The 24379-nt window shown below is 40.6% G+C and overlaps 1 protein-coding gene across 8 annotated transcripts in view; it reads left to right on the top strand.

Moving 5' to 3' along the window:
- Positions 1-327: 327 nt before the first annotated feature.
- The window catches only part of Tpk1 (thiamin pyrophosphokinase 1), a 321619-nt gene continuing 297567 nt past the window's right edge, over positions 328-24379 (top strand). Inside the window, exons 1-3 of one of the 8 annotated variants that reach the window (XM_052719169.1) lie at positions 328-536; positions 871-928; positions 4194-4217. In XM_052719169.1, the coding sequence (XP_052575129.1) occupies positions 886-928; positions 4194-4217 (67 nt within the window). In that variant the 5' untranslated portion in view covers positions 328-536; positions 871-885. Of the gene's footprint in view, positions 537-623; positions 929-4193; positions 4218-22745; positions 22875-24379 lie in introns of those variants that run through there. The other 7 variants (XM_052719170.1, XM_052719165.1, XM_052719167.1 and 4 more) reach the window with 7 other exon arrangements.

The raw sequence follows: 24379 nt of genomic DNA, 5'->3' as shown, positions 1-24379 counted from the left end.
AATGTCTGGGCCAACAGGAGACCACCCTAAGGGCTGGCAGAAGTTCTGAGTCCTGCCTGCGGGCCTAGGAATGGTTGGTGGTGGCCAAGGAGACTTTGACCCTTTGGCTTTGCTTATATTGAAAAAGAAAAAAAAAAAAAAGGCTGCATTCTTTCGAAGCGGTGACTCATTTTTAAGGGTTTCCATTGGAATGTTTCCAAAGATTGTTTCCGCAAAGCGCACGAAGCAGGAGCTGAAAAAGAAGGTGGACCCAGAGGACAGGGTGTGACAGTCAGTCGGTGAAGGATGACAGGAATTCTCTGCCGTGTAGGGACCTGAGCGCAGCAGGCTAGGCTCACCCTTCGCGGCCGCTAGGAGACACGCCGGCGACCGCCCCGGGCCCCTCCGGAAGGGGCGGGTCTCTGCGCGCGCGCGCGCACGGGCCCTCCTCCCGGGAACGCGCTGTGCGCCCCAGGCCCCACAGCCGAGCGCCGAGCGGCCGATCCGTCACTCCCGCGGCCCGCGCTCGCGTCGCTCGTGGCTCCACCCGCCATTGTGTAAGTGCCCGGCTGCCCGCGCGGCCCGGCGGGGCGGGGGCGCGGGAGGGAGGGAAGGAGGGAGGGAGGCCGCCCCTCGCCGCCAGTGCCCGGATGGAGGCTAGCGCGTCTAGGAGACTGAGGCGGCGGCGGGAGCGGGAGCGGGGGCGGGGAGCTCGCCCTCGGTCCTGGTCCTCCTTCCCCTTCCCCGGACTTTTCCCCGCCCACAGCTGCATCTTCCCGGCCTCCCGCAGTGCCCGGGCCAAAGTGCAAGCTGCTCCGCCCCGTGCTTGCTCCTTTCGCAGAATTGGATTTGGGAAAGTTTAACCTGGAACTTCTTTTCTTTTCCATGCAGAACCCATAACTCGCTATGGAGCATGCCTTTACCCCGCTGGAGCCCCTGCTACCCACGGGTACTGTATTCCTTATCATGCTTACAGTGTCAGCACGAGGCCCGCAGAGGGACAGCATCCCCACCCTGAAGGGCTGCTGTCTGCACCTTAACCCCTATCTCCGTTTTCTCTTTCCTGTCGGCAAGTCACCCAACCACACTTGTGTCTCTGTTTCCCCTGTTTGAAAAGTGAACATAAATATTAGTCTTGGCCCTGTGGAACCTTTGTGAGGACTCAGGGAGTTGATACAGTTTGTGTCCTCTGCCGGAAGTTCCAAGAGTAAATAAACATCTAACACTGCACACATCTCCAACAATGGAACATACGACACTGGGAACATGAGGGACGCATTTCTAACCACCTGAAAGTACCTGAACTTAGTAACAGATTAGTAAATGGTTATATCAAAGTCTGAAAGGTTTAACACTAAGGATTTTAATTTTTCTTATAAGCTTTTGTGTGTGTGCTAGAGATCAAACGAAGGGCCTTGAGCACACTAGACAAATACTTTACCAGTAAACTATATGCCCAGCCCCAAGGATTTTTATTTCTAAAACTTTGAAATGATTACACTCCACATGGTAATATGTGGAATAAGTTTTATTAGTAGCATTTATTTTGTAAATTGACTACCGTAATACATTAAGGCTAGATGTATTTAACTTTCAAATTAGTTTCTGTGTCTATATATGTGTATGTAGGTAAGTGTGCATATGGAGACAAGATGTCCACCTTGAGTGTCATTCCTCAGGTGCTGTCCACTTTGATTTTGGATCTCTCACTGGCCTGGAAATCATTGATTAGGGTAGGCTGGCTGGCTAGCCAGTTGGATAGGGTCCCCAGGTGTCTTCCTGTGGCCACCTCCATAGAGCAAGGATTAAGTGCTAACCACTATCCCATGTACTTTTATGTGGGTTCTGAGACTGGATTCACTTCTTCCTGCTATCCTGACTGAATCGCCTCTCTAGCCCATATTTACCATTAGTGTTTATTGTGTTCGCACTGTGTGGAATTTTGGGTTCATTGTTAGTATCAGTTTCAGAAGAAGCATCTTTTTTCAGTGTTTGCCTTTAGTTTTTATAATTCCGGGGTCTTGTTCTGAGAGGTTTGAATTTGATTTGTACTTACCAGTAATATATCCTGGGAGTACTGATAGTAAAATCTGAAGGCTACAGTAATAACAGTAGGTGATATTAACTCTTTAGTCTTAGTCATTCATTGTGCTCAGTTCTTCATGTATAGTCATGCATCCCCTAAGGGCTGAGATGGTTTCTAAGACTATGTGAATCTCACAATTGTGCGAACATGCAGGAGTCTATCTGCACATACTAAGAGGACTACCATGTCACTCGTCTATGTACTCGTCTCTAGTGCTTCATTGGTGCCTTTTTACCTTATTATATAGGTAGAGGAAAAGTGTAAATGGATGTTTCCTGTCCTGACCACCCCTGACCAAATAACCAACTCAGAGGCTGAATATGAATTATAAATGCTTGGCCAGTAGCTCAGGCTTGTTACTGGCTAACTCTGACACGTAAATTAACCCATATTTCTATTTATGCTTTGCTGCGTGGCTCATGGATTGTTACCTCATTTTCTGCACATCCTGTTTACTTGGCAGCTGGCTGGCATCTTCCTTGATTCTGCCCTCCTTCCTATTCTCAGTTTGGCTTTCCTGCCTAACTTCCTGCCCAGCTACTGACCTGTCAGCTTTTTATTAACCAGTGAGAGTAGTACATATTCATAGTGTGAAAGAGGATTGTTCCACAGCAGAAAAGAGTGGTAGAATGAGAATTAAAACACATTTTTTAAAACTTGCTTATGTTTCCTGTTTATTACTGCAAACAGTTTTCCAGACATAAAGCATCACAACATCTTGCAAATTAAATCTCACAGTTTCTAATTATCTAATAATGGCAGAACCAACAGCATTTCCAAAAATAAACATTTGATCCTGGTGGACTTGTTGACCGTCAGATCTCCTTCTAAAATGTTAGAATGTTACTGTCCAAAGATTGCTAATGTTTTCTGTCTTGAAAGAAGTGCAGAGAGGGGTGAGTGCTGTAAGATGACACTGAAGAATTCGAATCTCCAGATTTAAATTTTAGGCTTGCTGCTTAGTGGTTCTGAGATCTTATGATTCGGTTTTTGTCTGGAGAGCAGAGATAACGTCATAGAGCTATTGGGACTATCAGCTAATACACAGAGCAGTTTGACTGAATGGCTAGGAGCTGGTAGATTGAGTGGCAGAGTCTGAGAGAAGCAGTGGGAGTTCATGGTCAGTGCTGAGATGGTCACAGTAATGTACAAGAAGTGCAGTGTTGCCTTCAGTTTTATGACATACTCAGCAGAGAAGCCTTGGCTCTTTAATCTAGAACATTTCTAAGTTTACACTGGAGCAAGGTTTGTAATACTGTGGTGTACCATGTCAGGTCCAAAACCTCAGGGACCAGAATCCAGTGCTCCTGTGGTGGTTCTCAGAATTTCTTCCTCTGTTGATTCCTGTCTCATTTTTAGCTTTGGTGGTGAAACAGGGTTCCTAGGCATGTTTCTGTTGACTTTATATTCATGTAAGATGTAGTAAAGTTGAGTGGTTACTATGAGACCAGTGCAGTGCCTAGTCCTTTATAATAATTTAAGAAGTATTGGAGCTTATTTTTTTATTGAAGGGATTTTTTTTTTTAAATCAAACAAATAAAGCCTTCCTCAAACTGCTAATATTTTACTGTAGTCTTCTGGAAATAACTGTTACTACTCATTTCAAACAAAATATATATTATAAATTGTTTTATAGATGGCATGTTAGAAAAGTGAGTTAAAATATGTATATATATACATACATACAACTGTACGTATGTATGTATATATATATATTAACTTTAAATATTGTATGAGTTCCTCGTTCATTCTCTTTCTGAACAAAATAGAAATGTTCCTAAGTAAACAGCTCCCATTCTACTTAGCAGAGATGATCATTCTAAAAAGTTAGCTGATAACTGAGGACTCAGCTTACTAGTAAAATATGTGCTTTGCATGCATGTGGCCTGTGCTCCATCTTCTCACTAAAAACAAACAACTTTATGTGTTCTTCTGAATTGTGGGCTTGAATGTTTAAATAACTAAACTTAGAAAATAATTTTATACCCTCTTTCTGCCAGTTTTTCACTAACTTCTTTGTTGTGGATCGTATAGAGAAATATCCTAAGTTATTTTTCTCTCCTCTCCCTCCTTCTCTCCCTCCCTCCCTCCCTCCCTCTTTCACTCCTTTTTGTCATTTGTATTCCAGGCTGCCCTCCAGCTTGCTTCATAGGTGAGAATGCCTCTGAGCTTCTGATCCTCTTAGCTCCTCCTGTAGAGATTACAGATGCTTATCACCATCACACCTGATTCTCTGTGGGGTTGGGGATCCAATCTAGGGCTTTGCATGTTGAGAAAGTACCATACCAACTGAGCTGCGTCTCCAGACCATGTCCTGTGTTTTTCTGATTAGCAATATACATTCAAATTGATCTTTTCTTAAGAGTCATATTATTTGTAGTTTGTATGGTTCCTTTCTATAGTTGGTACTTTGATAACAATGGTTTTGAAAATTTATGCACATGTATCAGTTGGATAAATTCTTAGAACTGAAATTGCTGGGTGAAAGGTATTTGTACATTTCCAAGGTCAGGAGAAACGATGAGCTAACTAGTGCTTTTCTCTTGTTACTGGGAGCTGTGGGCCATACAAAAGCGGAAGACTCTGCTTTCTGTCCGGGAGTGCACTGTGTAGTGGGATGTTAGGAAGAAAGTAAGATGGATTCTAGTAAGATGCAGTGCTTGTGTATGAAACACAGGGTTTCCAGAGACGGGGATTAGGGAAGGCAGGAGTAGGCAAAGAACTCATGGTTGAGCAGACTGTATCTGCATCTCCAAATGGGCATGGGGTTTTGTTTGTGAGTGGCACCGGGAAACCAGAGGTACATTGCAAGGGAGGGCTAGTGCTGCATCCACACAGGAGAGTACTCACCTAAAATGGCAGGTGTGAGAAGAGATCTGATGATGCTGGAGGACATTGGGGGAGTTTGAGAATGGTTGAGAGATGAGTAAAATCAGGAAGTGGAAGATAAAGAACTGTTTCAGGGAAGGAGGCAGAAAACATGTAAAGGTTTTTGTGCATTCCTCATCTGGGATATTCCATAAAAAAACAGCCTTTAGAATACCCTAAAGCTTAAGTAAATCATGTTACCCACAACAAACAAACAACTTCAACAAGCCCACAAAAGCTTAAAAAAAGAGTTTAAAATATATTTTACAATGTACGGCATAATAGCTTTCTGCCACTAATGAAGTATTTGGCACAAATGGGTTATAAAGATAGTTTATTTAGCTTTCAATTTTGGATTGTCAAAATCCAAGAATAAATAGTGTGCCATAGATTTAGCCTCTAGTAAAGGTTGAAGATAGTGGTCCCTTTATGGTAAGGCCCCCTGTGGGAGGAAGCAGTTTTATCTCCATCAGGGGGCAGAAGGAGAGACTAGGGTCCTTCAGGCTCCTATGAAGGTACATCCTATTTATATGAGTGCCTCAGATCTTCAAGGTTTGTACCACCTGGCAGTAGTTCCACGTTATGGACCAAACCTTTCATTACAGTGGTATGTCATCTTCAGACTTTCGCACTCACTGTGTAACATTAGAAAATGTTAACAAAATGAGCTGGGCATGTATCTCAGTGGTAGAGTACTTTGGTATGGATATGGCCCTAGTTTCATCTCCAACACGGCACAAAACAGAACCACACTGTAACCCCTCAGAGGCTGCCACTGTTGCCACAGTGTATATGTGTGTACATTTAATCTGTGCATTTATATTTACATTCTCCCCGATATTTACTATGTATAATCATGCATTTAAGCTCTTTTAAAACAGAAACAGGAATGTGATATAAGTTGCTTTATTCAATTTATGACTCCACTCACCATATTCCATAGTATGTAATGCTGCCCATATTTAAATTGCTGCTTTTCTAGAATGAGTTTTTCCAGTTGCTTTCTTCCAGTGAGGACCACCTGTGCATTTCACCCAGTGTTTTTGAATTTGCCATGCTTGTTCCTCACATTTTTAATTCTCCTTGACATTGTTGACATTTTAAATAAAGCTTTTACATCAGCCTTAAAGAGATCTGATGGAATAAAACATACAGCAATTTGATATGTCATATAACTCACTTTAGAAATATAACTTCTGAGTCAAAAATTCCATTTTAGTTTCTACACATAATTTGATCTTCATAAATAAATTTTATGCTGCCAAGCCATTTATTGATCATTTTGCATTTCTTTGCAAAAAGATTATAGACTTTTAAGTTTAGAAAAGATTCCTTTGAGCATGATGCCCTTGGGAGTTATTTCTTCTAAATTGAATTACCATTATTGAGGTTTGTTCTAAACTTAATTACCATTTTAAGTATTATTAATGCACATTTGATCCAGTCAGCATAATTATATTACAGACTTTTGTAATAACTAACATTTACATGCCATTGTATGCTCAGCATAGTTCTAATGCAATGCCTGTGGAGAATTTGTGGAAATCAAAGATGGCCCAGCTTTGAGCTTTCGATGTCCCCATCTTAGTTATGTGACATACCTGTGTCATTTAATTTCTATGAGCCTTAGTTTCCTTATCTACATAAAGTAAGAATAAGTCTAAACATTAAGTCCCTGGACAAATGTAAGATATTTTAAAGTCAATTTAAGGAGGGGTCTCTTCAAACGAAGTTCTCTTGTTAGAAGTTTGTACTAAATAAGCAACATAGTAATTATTAGACCCTGATAATCTCTAACATTCATTTTTCTGATCAGTTCTCAAGTGACATTGCTATTTATTTAAATAAAAGTGTTTGGTCCAGTTGATGACAGTTCTAGGGAAGTCTGACGGAACTGCTCTTTGTGTCACTCCTGTGCGTTCATGCATGTTGAACTTTGTTACTGTATGAATGAGATTAGTAATTATGAACCAGCATACTTTTCAATTAAGTTGTAATAACTTGAAATATTTTGTTCAGTGTAGTATTAATGATATTTCTTATATTTGTGTCTGTTGAAAACACCTGATCGAGTTTAAATAGTATATCATAAAACCTGAGGTAAATTCCGACATTTGCTAGTTACTAATGGGTATTTGAGAATACCTGGATTATCTGTCTTGGAATTCTGACCTCTTGGAATTCTGACCCCTATGAATGGTAAACACACCCCAGTCACATACCTCCATTCTGTGTTGTGTAGCAGCACTCACTTTTCAAGAACCTGAGTGATGATGTTCATATGTATGAGCCTTCCTTAACCTACTCAGGAAACTCGAGGAAGGTCTGACATGTGAGAGCAGATTTGATTCCTGTGAATTTGTATTGATTAAATATGTGTCAGTCAGTAGAAACTGTTTCTCGGTCACACTACCCAACTGACTTGGGGCAGTTGTTATACCTTTCTGGTTTTGTTTGGTCTCTAAACTGTGCTCTATAGTACAGCACGTGACTCTTGAGCATCTGAACTCTACTGTTCCTGTAGCTGACTATAACTTGAGTAAAAAGACAAAAATTCCACTCCATTATTAGAGCATCTTCAATACTTTGTAACAGTATACTAAGTGACTTGGGCAGCCTTCACTGGCCACATTTGGTTTCTTTAAGAGCAAATTTTGAGAGGCCAAAGAGATGGGATAGTGGTTAAACACATGGACTGCTTTTGCTGAGCACCAGGTTTGTTTCTCATAGACTTGCATACATACACACAATTGAAAAAATAGAAAAACATCTTTTCTAAAACATCAGAACTTTATTTTCCCACCATTGTGAATGCCTGAAGTCCAAGATAAGGCATCTTGATTTGGTTTGACTTCTTCTGTAAGTCTCCCTCTTTGTCTTGCAGATGATATTAAGTTCCTATGTGTATACATGATTGGCACAATCTCAAATTTTTATGAAAATACCAGCCATTTTCGATTAATATTAACCCTTATGAGCTCATTTTACTTTGCCTTCTAATATCATCACATTCTGAAGTATTGATTGTTAAGAATTCAGCTGTGATTTGAGTTTCAGTTTTGATTTATGGCTAGTGGTCTGCATGGTGCTCTTGTGATAGGATCAACCATTGTCAACTTCAGTTCCCAGTCAGCCATGGAAAGCAGAGTTACACATCTGGCATTCTGCAATGCATGCCATTGCTGAGCTGATATATTTAGTACTTAGGTTTGTTAAATATGCTTTTGACTTAGGATATTTTCAGTTTATGATAATTTTATTAGGACATAACCCTATTGTTAGTTGGAAGGTCTCCTGTAGTCTGATGACCAAATAAGGAAGTTTTTAATGTCACTGCCATAGGATATAGCTGGTATGTAGAAAGTCATTTTGTGTGTATGTCTTTCTTAGGTGCTGTGTGTGTATCTACACAGTTCTGTTTGTTCATTCAACACTTCCTGATTTTCCACTGCTAAAGAAACATCATTCAGTAGTACTTATTAAAACACAGCCAGGGAGAGAGTCCATCCAGGACCATTGAGGTGAATACAGGAACCCCTGCAGTCAAATCTTACAGTGTTTGTGAGAGATTAGACTCAGCTGTGTATGTAGTATGGTTAATGCGACTTGCTAGCCAAGGAGCAGGGTGGGCAATCAGCGGATGGAACACTTTCAAGTGGAAACATCAGGTGTTGGGGAGTTTTGCTTAAAACAGTCAGAAGGATTCTTGCTGAAGACAGGCCAGGATGCACAGACATCATTTTGGGATGGTAGAGGGTGAGAAGCTTAGGATACTGAAGACAGGGCTTAGGTCCGTCATGTTTAAAGGAAGTGTACAAGGGGCCTATGAGAAAGTTCAGATCCTGACCAAAGTCTGACCAAAAAATCTCTCTTATGACATGGGTCTTGCTCTGTTCAGTGCTTCAGGGAAAGGAAAGAATTGGCAAGCCTTTCTATGAGCTAGCCACTTCCTGTCACTGCATCAAAATACCTGAGAAACTTAAAGGAGGGAAAGGTGGGAACATGCTCATCCGAGGCAGAGAATTTGATTATTGTGAGCAAAAAAGAAAGCAAGAAAGATTTTACTTTGGCCTTGGTTTCAGTCCAAGGCTGCTTGTATTGTTGCTATGGGTCTCTGGAGGCAACAAACAGCCCTTGATGATAAGGAGCACTTTGTGGTTTCTGGGAAGCAACATCTCCTTTAAAGACCCCACCCATGTCCGGTGACCTAATGTCCTTTCCCAGGCCCTGCCTCCTAAAGGTTCTCATCACCCAGTAGTTTCTGGTGACCAATCTCTCAAATTACGGGTCTTTGGAGGACAAATAAGTCTCAACCTAAAACACTCAAAAGATTCAGCCTACAGCAGATGGTTTAAGGTAACAAACATCATTTTGTATATAATTAAAATTTTCCCAATTACCTCTTCAAAGGGGGTAATTTTATAGTTTATTTAAACTAGTATCTCTAAACTGTTGCCATAACTTATAATCAGTATAAAAGTTATAGCTGTTAGGGTTTACATTTCTTGTTCTAAATTTTCAAGCTTCAGGAAGTAGTTTGCATTTCTGTCACATCTTAGTTTAGATGCTAAATTTTTATTGAACATACTTGATATGGATTTAATTTGTAATATAATTTATCACAAATGGTAGATAAGCCTTTTGCCAAAGCTACAGCTAAGCATTGTATTATTTCATTGTCAGGGTCTAGCTAGAAAAATCTTAAAGACAAACTGGACTTTGAAGTTTCAAGGGTTAATCCTGACTTCTTTTTTCATTGATCAATGAATAGCCTCATAACTTTGTAATTACCTTCACAGACAATGAGAAGAATATTCCTTCTCCAAGGTCAGTCCTGAATAAAGGTGTTATTAGAGATAGATGGGGGCTGAAACCTGGGTGTTGTGTTCATGTGTTGCTTTATGTCAATAGGGCTTTGTTGTTTGCACTGAAATAGTCACTTGCTTTTGAAATCTGGCAAAGGGTGGTCCTTGAGTACAATGGAAGTTTTCTTGTCTCAAGAGTGCATATCTCAGAGAGCAAAGCTGTCACACAAAATCAATGACCATCTGAGCCACTCCAGAGCAGTGGCTTCCAGGTCCTTTGTCTTGTCACCTCAATGAATGAAATTTGGGGCAGTGGGAGGGTGAGTTTAGAAAGGAGTTTTATGAAGGGATTATAGGTGTGAGCAGAAGACAGCTCCTGTATAGAAGGAGTGGGTTCTAGAAAATGGGTACCATCAGGCTGCTGTTCTCGGGCCTTTTTAATAAGGCTGGCAGAAACTGGGGGGAGGCGTGGGGAGGTGAGCTGGTCAGTCCACAGTGTTTCCAGGTGCCTCTCAGGGTCATCTTCACACCTGGGGATGTGCATGCAAGTTGTGGAAGAGGGGCAGAAGGATGACAGGGATCCAGATCAGACCACAGCTCCATTCTACCAAAGACTGAGCCAAGGATATTTCCAGCTTCTGGCCCAGGACAAATACCTCAACTACCCTGGCCAGTTTCTGTCTCCTATTCTTAACCACATTAGAACTTAGAACTAACTTACAGACTTCTAAAAAAAAAAAAAAAAAACTGTTTAGAAAAACAAGTGGGGAGGGGGGTCTTAATGCCGAGGCTACTGCCCAAGCATTGTGGTCTTTTATTGACATGGGTTATGTTAATCAAGTTTCACTTGTCTATAAACATGCAAATCCAAATCTCATGTATCCTTCAGCTTTGCAGTCTTCCTTGGCAAGTTGCTGCTTTGACTGCAGTTCTTTCCTGTCTGTGCAACTCATAATTGTTGGGCTTCTCCCCTTTACTAGATAAAGTGTATGTGCAGTATGCAGAGGCTTCCTGCCGTCATTGAGCTTCACTTTGGATGTGTGCTGCAAGTCTAATTTTTCCCCAAGTTTGATGGTTTTTGTATTTGCCTTGCTTTTTGTTGTACTTTTAATTATGTTTCCTTGTATTTGATGACTAGAGTTTTAATGCATCTATTGTTGATGGCCAAATTGTTTCCCTCATTTTAAGCAATGTCTCATTACCTGCGATCGCTGTCTTCTCCACACCATGCAGAGCATTATTCTCCTTGGCTTTAGTGGTAGTTACTCTCAGGTCACTCCTCTCTCAGTTGTTCTGTTAGTATTTTGATAGTTACATGCCTTTTGAAACTAAGGGAATCCTAATCATTTAGATTAAATAACTGAAAATATAAAGCAAACCTCTGAGGGCACTTTTAATATTGTTAAGCACACCCCCCACACAATGAATTAAACAAGGGAAAATAAAATCTGTAGGTTTTGGTATTTTACCAGAAGATGGCTTTGAAATCTTCCAGGAGATCAGTATGTTTCTGCACTGACTTCCTACCAAGGTGATTTTCTTTTCTGTCCTTCTCTTGGTTAAATCCACTGGAAAGTGTTACTCTTTGTAGGTGGCAAACAGATGCTCAAACAAATGGGTTTCATTATGAACGTAATCTTGCCTTTATCGCACCATTGTTTTTGAAGCTACTCATCTGTGAACAGGAATAGTTTTTTAGTTTCTATGACTTCCAGCAACTTTAAGCTTTTGATGTACTCTTGGGTCATGTGTGAGGTTCTGGCTCCTGGCACAGTTGCTGCTGAGAAGCTTGCCCTTTTCCAAGTAAGAGCACTGGGCTTGGGCTTGCAGTTTCTTCCTAAACCAAGTGCTAGTGCTGTGAGCTGTGAACCTGTGTTTGCAGGGATGGGAAGTCTGCGCAGCTCCCCATTGTGCCCAGCATGTGCTGTCCTTTTTATCCTTGGGGTGGGCTGACTCTCTGTTGCAACATAGTCAGGCAACTCTGCCTTTTTGAGAAAACACACAGCTTTGTTAGTGTTGATGCACTAACCCAGTTCACCCACAAAGGAAAAAGAGATAACTTACTTTATGCCAAGTGTGAGTTTGGGTTGGTGGAAGCTTGGGGTCCATTTCTAAATGCCCCAAACATTTCTCCAATACTCACAAAGCTAGTCACACAGGAGTGGGCAATAAATGGTTATTCAGGTACTAAAATAACCTATGATGATTTAGTTCTGTGCTTTCAATATTTCATCTCTCTATAATCACTGGAATTGTAAGCAGTCTCAGGATGTTTAACGCAGGTATGGCTTTTCCTTTGGCACATCCCTTCACACTGGACAAAGAGCTGGTTAAAAATGTGCATTTTATCCTTTAGCCTTTGGCTAAGGTCAAGTATCAAATATATATTAAAATAATGGAAACATCTTTATTTTTCTTAGTTTGCAACTTAAATATCACAGAAGACTTTTACTTGATTTTATTTACTCTCCAAAATGTTGAAAAATTCAAATTATACTATTTCCCAGGTTTATATTAGTATCATTTGTTGAAAAATTACTTGTGCTAAGAACAGTTCTAAGGCATGGGAAGGCATCTCAGTAGATCTCCTTAGGCCTTCTGCTTTTCAGTCCTACCATCCCTTCTTGGAAAGTTAGAACCGCCCAGAAACTCAATGAGACCCTGCTTCCCATTATTTTAAATGACAACACCTGCATATTTATAACACTAACCAGGGCTTGTGGTTCATCATCAAAGAAATAGAGCTTCCGTATCAATAAATAAAGTAACAACAGAAACTAAGAAATCTTTCCACATCATTGTATATATTTTTAAAGTTTCTGTGTGGTATATTCAAACCTTGCTACTCAACTGAAGTCCTAGGTGACTATGAAACCCAGCATCTCAAGCCCCACTACAGACAGACTGTTTAAACCTGCCTTTCAGTGATACCTCCAGGTCAAACTTAAGGCCCTTAAAATTTGGGAAGCAATGGCAGAAGAGGCATTCACAAGCTTTTCAGAAATAATGAAGACAAGCAAAACCTCATATTAAGAGCTAATGTATGTTGCTATCCAGGTTTTTTCTTAAGGGAGTGATGCCCAGTGTTTTTCCTTTGAACTTTGTTATTGTCTAGGTGACAGTATACCTGGACAAGTCTTTAGTGCAGAGGACATTTAATTTGAGAGTGGCATGCTAATGTTCTGTGTTCAGTAGCATCTCAGGTGACTGTCTCCTTTGGGGCAGTTGCTGTACTACTTAGAATAGCCACACCTGATTTGATTCTGTCAGAATGTTTGGTACAGACAGAATGTGGAACTTTCCACATAGATTTGATTTGGTGCTGCTTTGAGTGTTGAGAAAGTAAATCTAAAATTTTTATATGTAATCACTAGCCCCCAAATAATAAATTAGGAAGTGCACTCTAAAATTTGGGTGCCGTAATGGTAGTCTTCACAGTCTGCCCTCTCTGATTGGGAACCGCGGAACAGATGGTGAAGCAGATCTACAGAGGGTTAACAGGGAAGATCCACCTAACTACAGCCTAGTCCCATAGGCTGGAGCTCACAGAGGACAGGGAGGAGGAAGTCAGCTGGCATTCCTTCCCTCTGTTCTGTGGTCTGCCATGATGTGAACTACTCTGTTTTACCAAGCTCTTCCTGACATTTCCAGAAATGAACAAAATAAATCTTTCCCCTCTTAAGTTACTTTTCTCAGGTATTGTGCTCACAGCAATGCTAAACTACCTAATACTAATACAAAAGGATTAAAGTCAGGAGTGGTTCCTTGAGGGAAATGCTCATCTGAATGATGCTCTCTATGTTGTCCCTATAGGCAAGAGGCATCTGTAAAAGAGTACTTTTTCCTCAGATGGCTTCAGCAAAGGAGTCACATTGCCACAGTCTTTTCTCTGATGACACTGTTCTAATAAATTAATCCATATGCTAGTTTTGAGAAATGTGCTTTGAAGATTAATGAAGTTAGAAATCATTGGACTTTTTCTTTTTGTAAAAATAGGAGTTTTTTTTCTTATTTAAATCTTGGTTTGTTTTTCCTTCTTTTACAAATATTAATCTTCTCTCATACAATACATCCCTCTACTCCTCCCACTCCCCCTCCCCCTGGTCTTCCCCCTGATCTTCCCCAGATCTACTTCCCCAGATCCATTTTCCTTTAGAAAAGAGCAGGCCTCCCAGGGATATCAACTGAACACAACATAAGAATAAGACTGGGCACAAACCCTCAAATCAAGGCTGGGCAAAACAACACAGTAGGAAGAAAAGGGTCCCAAGAGCAGGCAAGAGTCAGAGACACCCCACTCCCATTGTTAGGAGTTCCACAAAATCCCTAAGCTAAACAACCACAACATATATGCCGAGGAATGATTCCTAATGATATTCTGCTATACTCACAGATAGATGCCTCACCTAGTAGTCATCAGAGAGCCTTCCTTTAGCAGCTGATGGGGCAGATGTAGAGACCCACAGCCAAACATTAGGTAGAGCTCAGGGAGCCCTGCAGAAGAGGGGGAGGAAGGATTGTAGGAGACAGAGAGGGGTCAAGGACACCGGGAGAACACAGCCCACAAAATCAACTAAGCAGGGCTCATAGCAGCTCACAGAAACTGAAGCAGCAATCATGGAGCCTGCATGGGTGTACAGTAGACTTTTTCTTCTTCTCTTTTTCTTCCTAATTTTTCTGGGAATCAGGGCTCTGAAATTGTTTGCTCTAAGATAGAATAGATCTAGGCTACTTGAAAGTGTGTTCAAGTTGCCTCCTGTGATTTTTATTTGATGTGTGATCTTTATAGAAGGAACCTGCTCCCCAGACCTCCTCCTCCTCCTCCTTCTCTCTCTCTCTCTCTCTCTCTCTCTCTCTCTCTCTCTCTCTCTCTCTCTCTCTGTGTGTGTGTGTGTGTGTGTGTGTGTTGAGCAGTACTTTGAGTCTCTTATGCATGTGGCAGCATGTTCACATATGAGTACAGTATGGTAGGGACATCAGAGGGGACTCTGAATCACACGAAACAGCTGAGGGCTTATGGAAGGATTCTGACAACTATGTAAGTTGGTGAATCTACATCAATACTGTATTGGATTTGTATACCTTGATGCATATCTGATGTGGTATAGATTCTTGGGAGTAGAATTATGAAATAGGACACCTGAGTCTCTGATACATATTTCTAAATGGCTTCCTGGAAAGGGTGAATCAAACTGACAGCCCAGTAACAGTACATTAGCATCCTTTTCAGTCTGGCCTTGTCAGAATGTGCTAGAAAAATTTTTTTCTAGATAGTGTGTCATATAGCCCAGGTTGGTCTTAACCTTGAAATCTCTCTGTCTCTGTCTGTCTCTCTGTCTCTGTCTCTGTCTGTCTCTCTGTTTCTCTCTCTTTCTTTGTGTGTGTGTGTGTGTGTGTGTGTGTGTGTGTGTGTGTGTGTGTGTGTGTGTGTGTGTTATGCAGGAGTACCTGTTCAATGTGTATGCAGATGCAAATGGGGGCCAGATGTCAGCACTGGACTCTTCTGTTGTTCTCCACCTTACTTTTTGAGACAGGTTATCTCACTGAATCTGGAACCAACTGATTAGGGTCAGTACAGATACACTTTGGTTTTTCTGTGGGTGCTGGGGATCTGAACTCAGGTCCTCGTGCTTCTTATAGCAGCAGGCATTTTACTGACTGAGCCATCTCTTCAGGCCCATGAACTTGCACTTCTGAGTGTGGGGTTACAGGTGTGTACTACCATCCCTGTTTCATACAGCGCTAGGGTTTGAACCCAGGACCTCATGCATGCTAGACAAGCACTCTGTCAAATGCATATATCCCCAGTCTGTCTTTGCAAATTTTGGAGGAAGAATGTATGACACATTGTTTCTGCTTCCCAACTCCTTTCTCAAGACTTTTTCTTTACTCATATTAGTACTAGCCACAATCCAAGTTGAATTATTAGGACTTGAAAGATTACCATGTCCTTTCTGTGTAATCCTGGGTTTGTCTCATGGACCCTGAAATGACTGTATGGGGTGCACTCCTTTTTCTTTCCTTTTTTAAAAATGATTTATTTAATTTTTATTTTATGTTCATCGATGTTTTGCCTGGATGTGTATGCGAGGGTGTCGAGTCTCCTGGAATTGGAGTTACAGACAGTTGTGAGATGCCATATGGGTGCTGGGAATCGAAACCTAGTCCTCTGGAAGAGCAATGAGCACTCTTAACTACTGAGTCATCTCTCCAGCCCCCCTTTTTCTTTCTTTAGATGGACTGTTTTATAATGCTGTGGTAGTAGAAGTTAATTAATAGTCGCACACATGATTCTTAAATACAATATTGCAAACAATTTTTGTGCAGGGGGGTGTGTAATTGATTTCTACCCTGACGAACAGATGGTCCAAGATATTATAGCTAATTGCTGTGCAGCAGAAATTATAAAAACACCCAGTTTATGGTATTCTATCTCAATAATGTTTTTTTTTTTTTTTTTCTGGTTCTACCATGGTCAAAAAAATACCAACAATTCTTTTTATTAAATAGTTAGGTTTCAAGAGGCGGTAGTGGTGCACACCTTTAATCCCAGCACTTGAGAGCCAGAGGCAGTCGGATCTCTGTGGGTTTGAGGCCAGCCTAGTCTACAAACCAAGTTCCAGGACAGCCAGGGCTACATGGGAAAAAAAAGGTCTCAGAAAAAAAAAGTTAGCTCTCAACCCCACAGGACTAGTTTGTTTCTGGTATTTCCCAGAAGACTAGCTGTCCTGATGCTTAGAGAGCCCTTGTTACAGCAGGTGCACCATTTGTATATAATCAGGAAATGTATTTCAGTAATACTATTGGCCCATAACCATATCTTGAAATATGAACTAATCCTCATTGTTGAATAAAGTCTCTAGCATGTGATCACTTTATATTTATAGGAAAGCCACAGTTTTAGTTTTTGGAAATTATGCTTTAGTATCAGTTAAATCATGCTGATTTCATTGTTAAGTGACTTTTTTGAATTTGATTTTTCTATGACTGATGTATAACAGCCTGTATAACAAGTGACTGTGTGCCCCCCGAGTACAGACTATAGCCTTTCACCACACGGTACAAACTTGGCGTGGACACAGGGAGTATGCTCTACTTAGTGCTGTTGCTAGTGCTTCAGGAGAAAAGGCAGACATGTGGCGCAGCAGCAGAAGGCGCTTCCCACAGGAAGGCACGTAGACCAGACAGGGCGGCTACATTGCAGAGTGCCCTGGAAACAGCCCAAGAGGAATTCTACCCCCGTAATGCTCCACTGATTTGCTGTAGCAGCCCAGCAGCTGCCTGTAACACCAGGAGTTTCCAGGTGGTGAGGGAGGGAGTTTTAATTCCTCAGCAGCCGATCTCAGTTGTTCTTTCTTTAGCTCCTGGAAAGGACCCAGCAGTGGATGAGGGGGAGACAGGAAAACAACCTCTAGGGCTTTCTGGGTGTGCACCTCTGTTTTCTGACCTGTTCTCTACAACGAACTGGACACAGTAGTCAGGAGTGTAACATTCGGGCAATAAGTGTAGTTTTATGTGCTTTAGTTCCCCTGAGCTTGATCCCATGTTCTAAGTGTTACTTTCTTACTATAGAAGTGACCCCCCCCCACCCCAAGTCACCAAGTATTGTATTGAACTTTGTTTTTTCCCTCATTTTCAATTTTTCTTAAAAAACATTTAGCTTTCTATCTGAATTTCGGAAATGTGAACACATTTGGGCTTGGTGGGTCTCCAAGGAGTAGAGTTAGAAGCTGACATAGCTCAGAGTGAGCGCTAACATGGGAACCTCGTGGATCCCCAAGGGCTAGAGGAAGTGAGAGGATGATGAGGATTTCCAGGGGTCTAATGCCCACGGCTTAAAAGTACTTTTCAGGACTAGGCCTGGGAAGCCTGGTGGGAACCTTCTGCAGTTTGGGTTTAAAACCATAAAATAATTTGATTCTTTGGTTTCTGCTGTCTTGATCCACAATTGCTGTCGTCCTAGGAACAGGTGGTTTCTGAATGTTCTCCCTTGCTTGTTGTCAACTCATCTGAATTCGTGTTACGGCTTTCAGTGGATGAGTTCCAGAAAGCCTGCAATAATTCCTGTTGATTGAAAAAATACAAGTGAAGAGAATCTGTGTGCTGACTGGCTCAAACTAATGACATTCATAGAAGCCACTGCTCACTCTGAAGTGTGCTCTGGACTGTGACATTAGATAGCTGTGCAAGGATCACGCATATGGCAGCATGGATACTCGAAACCTATCATCAGTATAACCTTTCCATTACTGTTAGGACATGAGTTGCCGTTGCCACTTGCCAGGTAGGAACAGTGCTTGAGATAAAGTCCGACAGTACACTTCTGCCCTTCTGTTGTATTTTGAAGTGTTAATGACTTGCGTTTAGTCAATCTTGTTGTGATATTGAATCATTTTTACGGTGTCTGTGAGTTAGTGCTGCTGCTTCAGATGTTAACAGGCACAGAAGTACCACTCACAGACACAAGAACACTTCAGAGATGGCTGCGTTCTGTGAGGAGCTTTCAGCCCCCTGCACTGCAGACTGAGTCATATTTGAGCGGTACACACTGATGCTAATTTCAATGTATTTATGTTTACTAAAAAAGATGATCCTTGGTCCTTACTCTGCATTCAGGCTTTTTGAGGCTGTGGTAGTTTGCCTCTAATTTTACAATGCATTTTCTCTTGGAAATGAGGTTACAGTGTTGGTTAAAGTTTCAGAGAGGCCCACGAACTCCTACCTAAAGCACAGTGTAGCAGAACTGTAATTTCTAGAAAAAAGCTAGTGCTCCTAGCTTCTGAAGTTTTGTTAGCAAGTGTGAGAGAGAACACTCTGGAAACACAGGAGGAAGCCCAGCTTCTGTCCAGCACTCAAGTGGATACTAGAGAAGGATACTTCCCTAGCATGCATGAGACATGGGCAATACCCTGGCACACTGGAAAAGGAGGGAAAAAGACAAAAGAAGTGGTGGCCTTGTACACATGTAGGTTCTAAATCCTGTTGATTGCCTTTTATGTACTTCAACTCAGCTTTCTTCTTCAGGCCTCCTTTTATGTATTACAGCTTTAATTGTGCAATAAATCATAGGCTGCATTATAATACTATTTTTCCCTTTAGTTGGTGATTGTACATGAGCAATTGAAACTTTCAATGGTGAAAGCTAATTATAATGTGGAACTGAAATCTGAACATTTTTGAAGAAACTTGGAATATATTGACAGGTTTTCTTTTTTTTTGAAAATTACTTTAATTTCTTTTATCTCCATTCAGCATCTTAACACAAGCTTTTAGAATATGAACTAAATTTCAGGAGACTATTCTTCCCCTCAGTGTTAGAATCCTACATCGTGATAGCATGCAAAATGTTCACCAAAGTTTGACTGTCAAGCCCATGGCAGAATGATGCAAATAATTCTTGTGGGCTCTAACTATTACTATCCTACACTTGTAATTTCAGGTGTAGTCAATCTTTACGCAAACTTGCATTCTAGGCAGCAGTTATGATACTTTGCACATGCCAAGATTTTAAAGTTTATTGCGTTTTTATTGACTGTTCTGTTTAGAGTTGGCTAGAAAAATTAGGATATTTTAAAGTGTGAGTGCCCACAGAGTGGATGCTCATGAAATCTTCACAGAAATGCAAGTTTCCCAGGGGTTGAGTGTCTCCTCAGTGGAAGGTTTCATGATTTTTCTATCTGACAGGTTTGCTTTTTCCAAAGGAACAGTGGTGGAGGGTGTCTGCATTGTAATATGGCTATATTCTGATAAATTCTGTAATATTAATATTCTGATAAAGCTGTGATCAGCCCTTGGAGCACAAGGTGTCTGTGTTGTAAACAGAGCAGTAGCTCCGGCTTTACTGCCTAAGAAGCTGGAGCAGAGTCTGGAGGTTCTTCTAGAACAGCAGCTCCATCCTGACTTATTCCGAGTGTAATTCGGCCCTAGATGCCATGGCATTAGTTTCAGATTGAAAGTGTCATCTAAATTCAGAATTGTCATTTTTATCTAGATCCTATCCGCATGCCTCTGTCTTTATATGAGGATGATCCTCTTGCAAGTCTTCCATTTTACGCTTTTCCTGATGAATTTTCATGCATCGTCTTCATTACCTCCTCTTGAGGGAAATCACCACGTTGAGGTTCACAGAAGACTGAATTAGATGATACTGATTTCTACCCAAGGTGCCTGTGACTCTGCTTAGCTCTGCTCAGTGGTGAAGAGGTCAGGAACCATGTGCTGGCTAATGAAACACGTAGCTGTCTTCTGTGTGGGGGGCTAGCTTAGGGTTGGTGGAGAGTTTGACTGCGGGTAATGAAGAAATCAAATGTGATTTTCCTGAAGGGCAATGAAGGAAGTATGATAAATATCCTTGAATGGTTGTCAGCTGAGGAAGTCAGGCTGATGGTCTGAATTGGCTGCAGATCACAGAGCTGCTTCTGTGGCTGAGTGGTGACAGCAGACAGCATGTGATCTTAGAGTAACAGTGCTGAGCACTTCATCTGTATAATTACAGACACAGAAGAATGTCTGGGCATTCATCACTGAGGAAGCTGCTTGAACAGAACGTGAAAAGTGACAAAAATATTTGCAATGCACCAAAAAGCCTTCACAACCTCTAAAATTATATGCAAAGATGTATTATTAGAGAAAAAGACTTAATAAAAGTTGCATGCAAGTCTGGAGATTTTCAGTGATTTCAGAGTCCAAATTGAAGTCTTATTTTTAAAATGTGAAACTTTATGGAAATATACAGGGGAAAGTAAGTACTTTTCTACTGCTACTGCAGACTAAATAGAAATAAATGGATGTAATTTGGTAGGAAAATACTTTTATTTGGAACTTCCACTGAGTATTTATATACATTTCTGTGGAATCTAGTTTGCATTTTGTTGCATACTTAAGCAGGAAACGTGGAAGTGAGACTTAAATTACAAGAGAGTAAATTGCTTTAATAGGCTGTCATAACCACAAGGGTAAATATCAGCCTACCATTTATCTTTTATAGTCAGAATTTTCATTACTATAAAACGTTGCTTTAAAAGGAGACTTGCATTAGTATAATTGGTTGTTTATTAATAAACAAGTCCAAAACCACGAACTTGCTCAACTTGTAGAGGCAATAGAATCTGGGCAGTTATCCATTTCTTGAATTTGATGTTGTTAATTTAGGAATATTATACTGATACTCTATATATACCACTCATGTTGTGGGGATTACTTTAAAAGTATTTCCTTTTTATTAAGTTAAAGTACAATAATCTTGTTAGTGAAAATGAACTTTGAACAGTCTTTTTCTTTAAAATTTTATTAGAAATAATTGAGATTTTTATGCTGCATTCAGTTATGTCACAATTTACATAATGCTGATTGGTAAGGATTGTGGTAAAATGTAAATTGGGTTTTGCAATCAAAAAGGCTGGTACAACTTGGTGATTTTTTTTTTCCCCGTTTAACTTAGAAATATAGTCTCATCTATGAAAGGTTGGGAAATGAATATATTAGTTCGAGAAAACATTCAAAGAGGAGACTGGCAGTTTTTAAAGTTGTATATTGTAATATAATGATTTTGTGTAAGATTTTGTCTTAAATGTGAGGTTACTACAGAGGCCAGGAGCCTGTGAAGAGTGGAGGTTATTTGTGGAAATGAAGAAGCCTAACTTGTCAGTTCTGCATCTTTCTGTGAAGATGAAGTGAAGGTAGTGAATGATGCTGTATGTCGCTGCAAGAAGCTTGAAGGCTGGCAGCAGGAAACTCGCTGCTTGTAAAAACAGCACGAGCTGTGATGTGGAAGCAGCTGTCTAGTTTATCAGCCCATTATTGACCTGTACAGTCTACAGGTGTTTGCTGAAAACTAAAGAAAGTTTGCCAGTTAAAGTAATTAAGCCAAACGAACCTCAACATTTTTCTAAGTGTTCTGTGATTTATTCTGGATTTGCATATGGAGTATTAAGAACTCACAAATCTTCAAGGTATAAACCCAGAACAGTGGTTAGCTTCATCAGTCCACATGTTGAAGGAGCCTTGTGGTCAGCTCTGGGGACTTAGATCTCATACCAACATTCGGTGAAGATCTCTAGTGACTTGTCCAAGTGTACAATTTTGTAGGCTATTTCTCTTGGGGATTGATGTATTTATCAAGACTTTAAAAATTACTTTATCTTATAAACCTATGTGGTAAAAGTGTTACCTCTAGAGGACTCTCAGTGTAGCTTTAAACATGAGTAGAGCCCTTCCCTCTCTCCATATGAGTGTTGATAGAACTCTCCGGAGTGCCCCTTAAAATTTAGTTTTAGCCGGGCGGTGGTGGCGCATGCCTTTAATCCCAGCACTCGGGAGGCAGAGGCAGGCGGATCTCTGTGAGTTCGAGGCCAGCCTGGTCTACAGAGCGAGATCCAGGAAAGGCACAAAAGCTACACAGAGAAACCCTGTCTCGAAAAACCAAAAAAAAAAAAAAAAAAAAAAGCTAAAAAAAAAAATTTAGTTTTAATTAATTGAATTTGGATTTTTTAATTAAAAATTTTTTATGTGTATGTTTATTTTGTATATTAGTCAGTGCATCAATTGCGGTGCTGGAGGCACTCAGGAGAAGGTATTGGGTCCTCTGGAACTGGAGTTCCAGATGATTGTGAGCTGCCATGGTTGTGCTGGGAATAGTACTCAGTTCCTCTGGAAGAGCAGCTGGTGCTTTTGACTGCTGAGTCACCTCTCCAGCTACTATATTGCTGTTGTTGTTATTGTTTTGTTTTTAAACAAGCTACTAATGTGTGCGAGGTACCATCCTGAGTATTGGGTCATACAATACTGAGCCAGCACCTAGCCTTCCTGATGCAGGACAGAAGAGTGAAGCAGTTATCATAGCAATTGCTGTATTGCATCCTGGAGAATTTGGAGTATGGAATAAAAGACTTCTCTGCACCAAGGAACAAGAGGTGCTGTCATTGAAGTTATTAGTATGCTAGTCTCTAGTTACAGCTGTCACAGAACAGTGAGATGCACTAAAAACAGTTGCATGAATTTCTTGACTTTTAAGCCTTTGCTGGGATTCTTTTGAAAGACTGGGCTTTTGTTTGGATGCCTGGTTGATTTTTACAGGAAACTTGAGACTCAAGTATTAAGCCCTGGGCTGCTCTGAGATTAAGAGACTGGAGCAAAAGGTAGGAACGGGGAAAAGAGACAGTGAAGAAGTTGCCAGAGAGGCTAAAGGAAGACTATGGGAATGCACAGATGCGGATCCAGATAAGGAAAAGACAGTGAGAGGGAACGGCCAGGGTTGACTGCTGTTTGTGGTTATCGGAGATGGTGTCTAAAAGGCAGCCTGAGTGGCTAGCATTGTGGAGTCATTGAGGATTTGATGTGTTTTCCTTAGGTAGGAGTCAAAGACTCAGTGTGATGGGTTTAAACAATTACTATACAGTTTTCAAAGATTTTTATTTTTATTTCTTCTGAGACATTTTTCTATAATGTATAAGCAGAGAAATGAGGTAGTATGAGCAGGAATAGTGTGTGTGTGTGTGTGTGTGTGTGTGTGTGTGTGTGTGTGTGTGTGTGTACTACACATTTATGAAGGTCAGAGGACAGCTTCCTGAAGTTGGTTCTTTCTTTCTATCATGTAGGTGCTGGGCATTGATTTCAGGTTGTCAGGCTTGTGGCAAATGCCTGTACCTGCTGAGCCATCTTGCTGACCCTGAATATTATTATTATTATTATTTTTTATGAAACTGAAGTCAGCAACTCAAACAGCAAATTTTAAAATCAAACATTCTAATATAATACAATCAAAAGATGTACTAACTTGATACTTACTTGCTCAGGATTGACAGTGGAAAAATATTAAAAGTTCTTATTTTTTCTTATTACACTATTTTATATAAGAGCAGAAAACTTTGTGTAGTAAAATCATTACAGCTTATAGCATGTGACAGCTTCAAGTCTGAGTTGACATAGTCCAGGCCGCATTGGTTGATAATTGTGTGCTGGACTACCAGAGGTCATAGGATGGTATCGGATTCCTTTGAGAGCTGATGTGGGACCCAAGGACTGAACTTGGGACCTCTGGACGAGCAGGAAACGCTCTTAACCACCTTTGGTGTATGGGAGAGCTTGTGACATATACTTTATGGATGTCCCTCCCTGGCTTTTTGCACATTGGCTGAGCAGAAAGGAGCTTGAAGCAAGTTGTGAGTCTTGGTATCATAATTGAAAAATACCTTATTGAAAACAAAAGAGGCTTAAAATCTATATATTTATTGTAAACTAGAATTTCTAAAGTAATAATTTATTACTTTTCTGCATACTTAAAATTTACACAGGAAATAGCATGTCATTGTGTGATCATCTTCTACAAGGATGTGTTTGATATGCTTATGAACTGGAGGAATTCAGAAGTACCAGAGAATTAAAACTACAGTGTGCAAAAACGACTGCTTTATTGCGAACAGTAGAGATCAGCTTGTTAAAATGAGATGTTTTTGTAAAATTGTAATTGGGTTCCAGTGAACCATGGGGCTATGACATGGGAGCTAATAGAAATCCTTTATGTAAGTGCTGAAGTCAGAGCATACAGAAGTCGTTCTGGGCTGTTTTAGTTAGCAGGCATTTATCTGTTGAATGTAGAGCACTGTCCTGGCACCCTGTTCAGGGTACTGTAGGAGAGATGGAA

Source organism: Peromyscus californicus, unplaced genomic scaffold (genome assembly GCF_007827085.1).
Source record: "Peromyscus californicus insignis strain IS unplaced genomic scaffold, ASM782708v3 Scaffold_6__1_contigs__length_162567912, whole genome shotgun sequence".
NCBI classification, from domain to species: Eukaryota; Metazoa; Chordata; class Mammalia; order Rodentia; family Cricetidae; genus Peromyscus; species Peromyscus californicus.
Note: the sequence above shows the minus strand (reverse complement) of the source record. Positions and strands in the feature narration are given on the sequence as shown.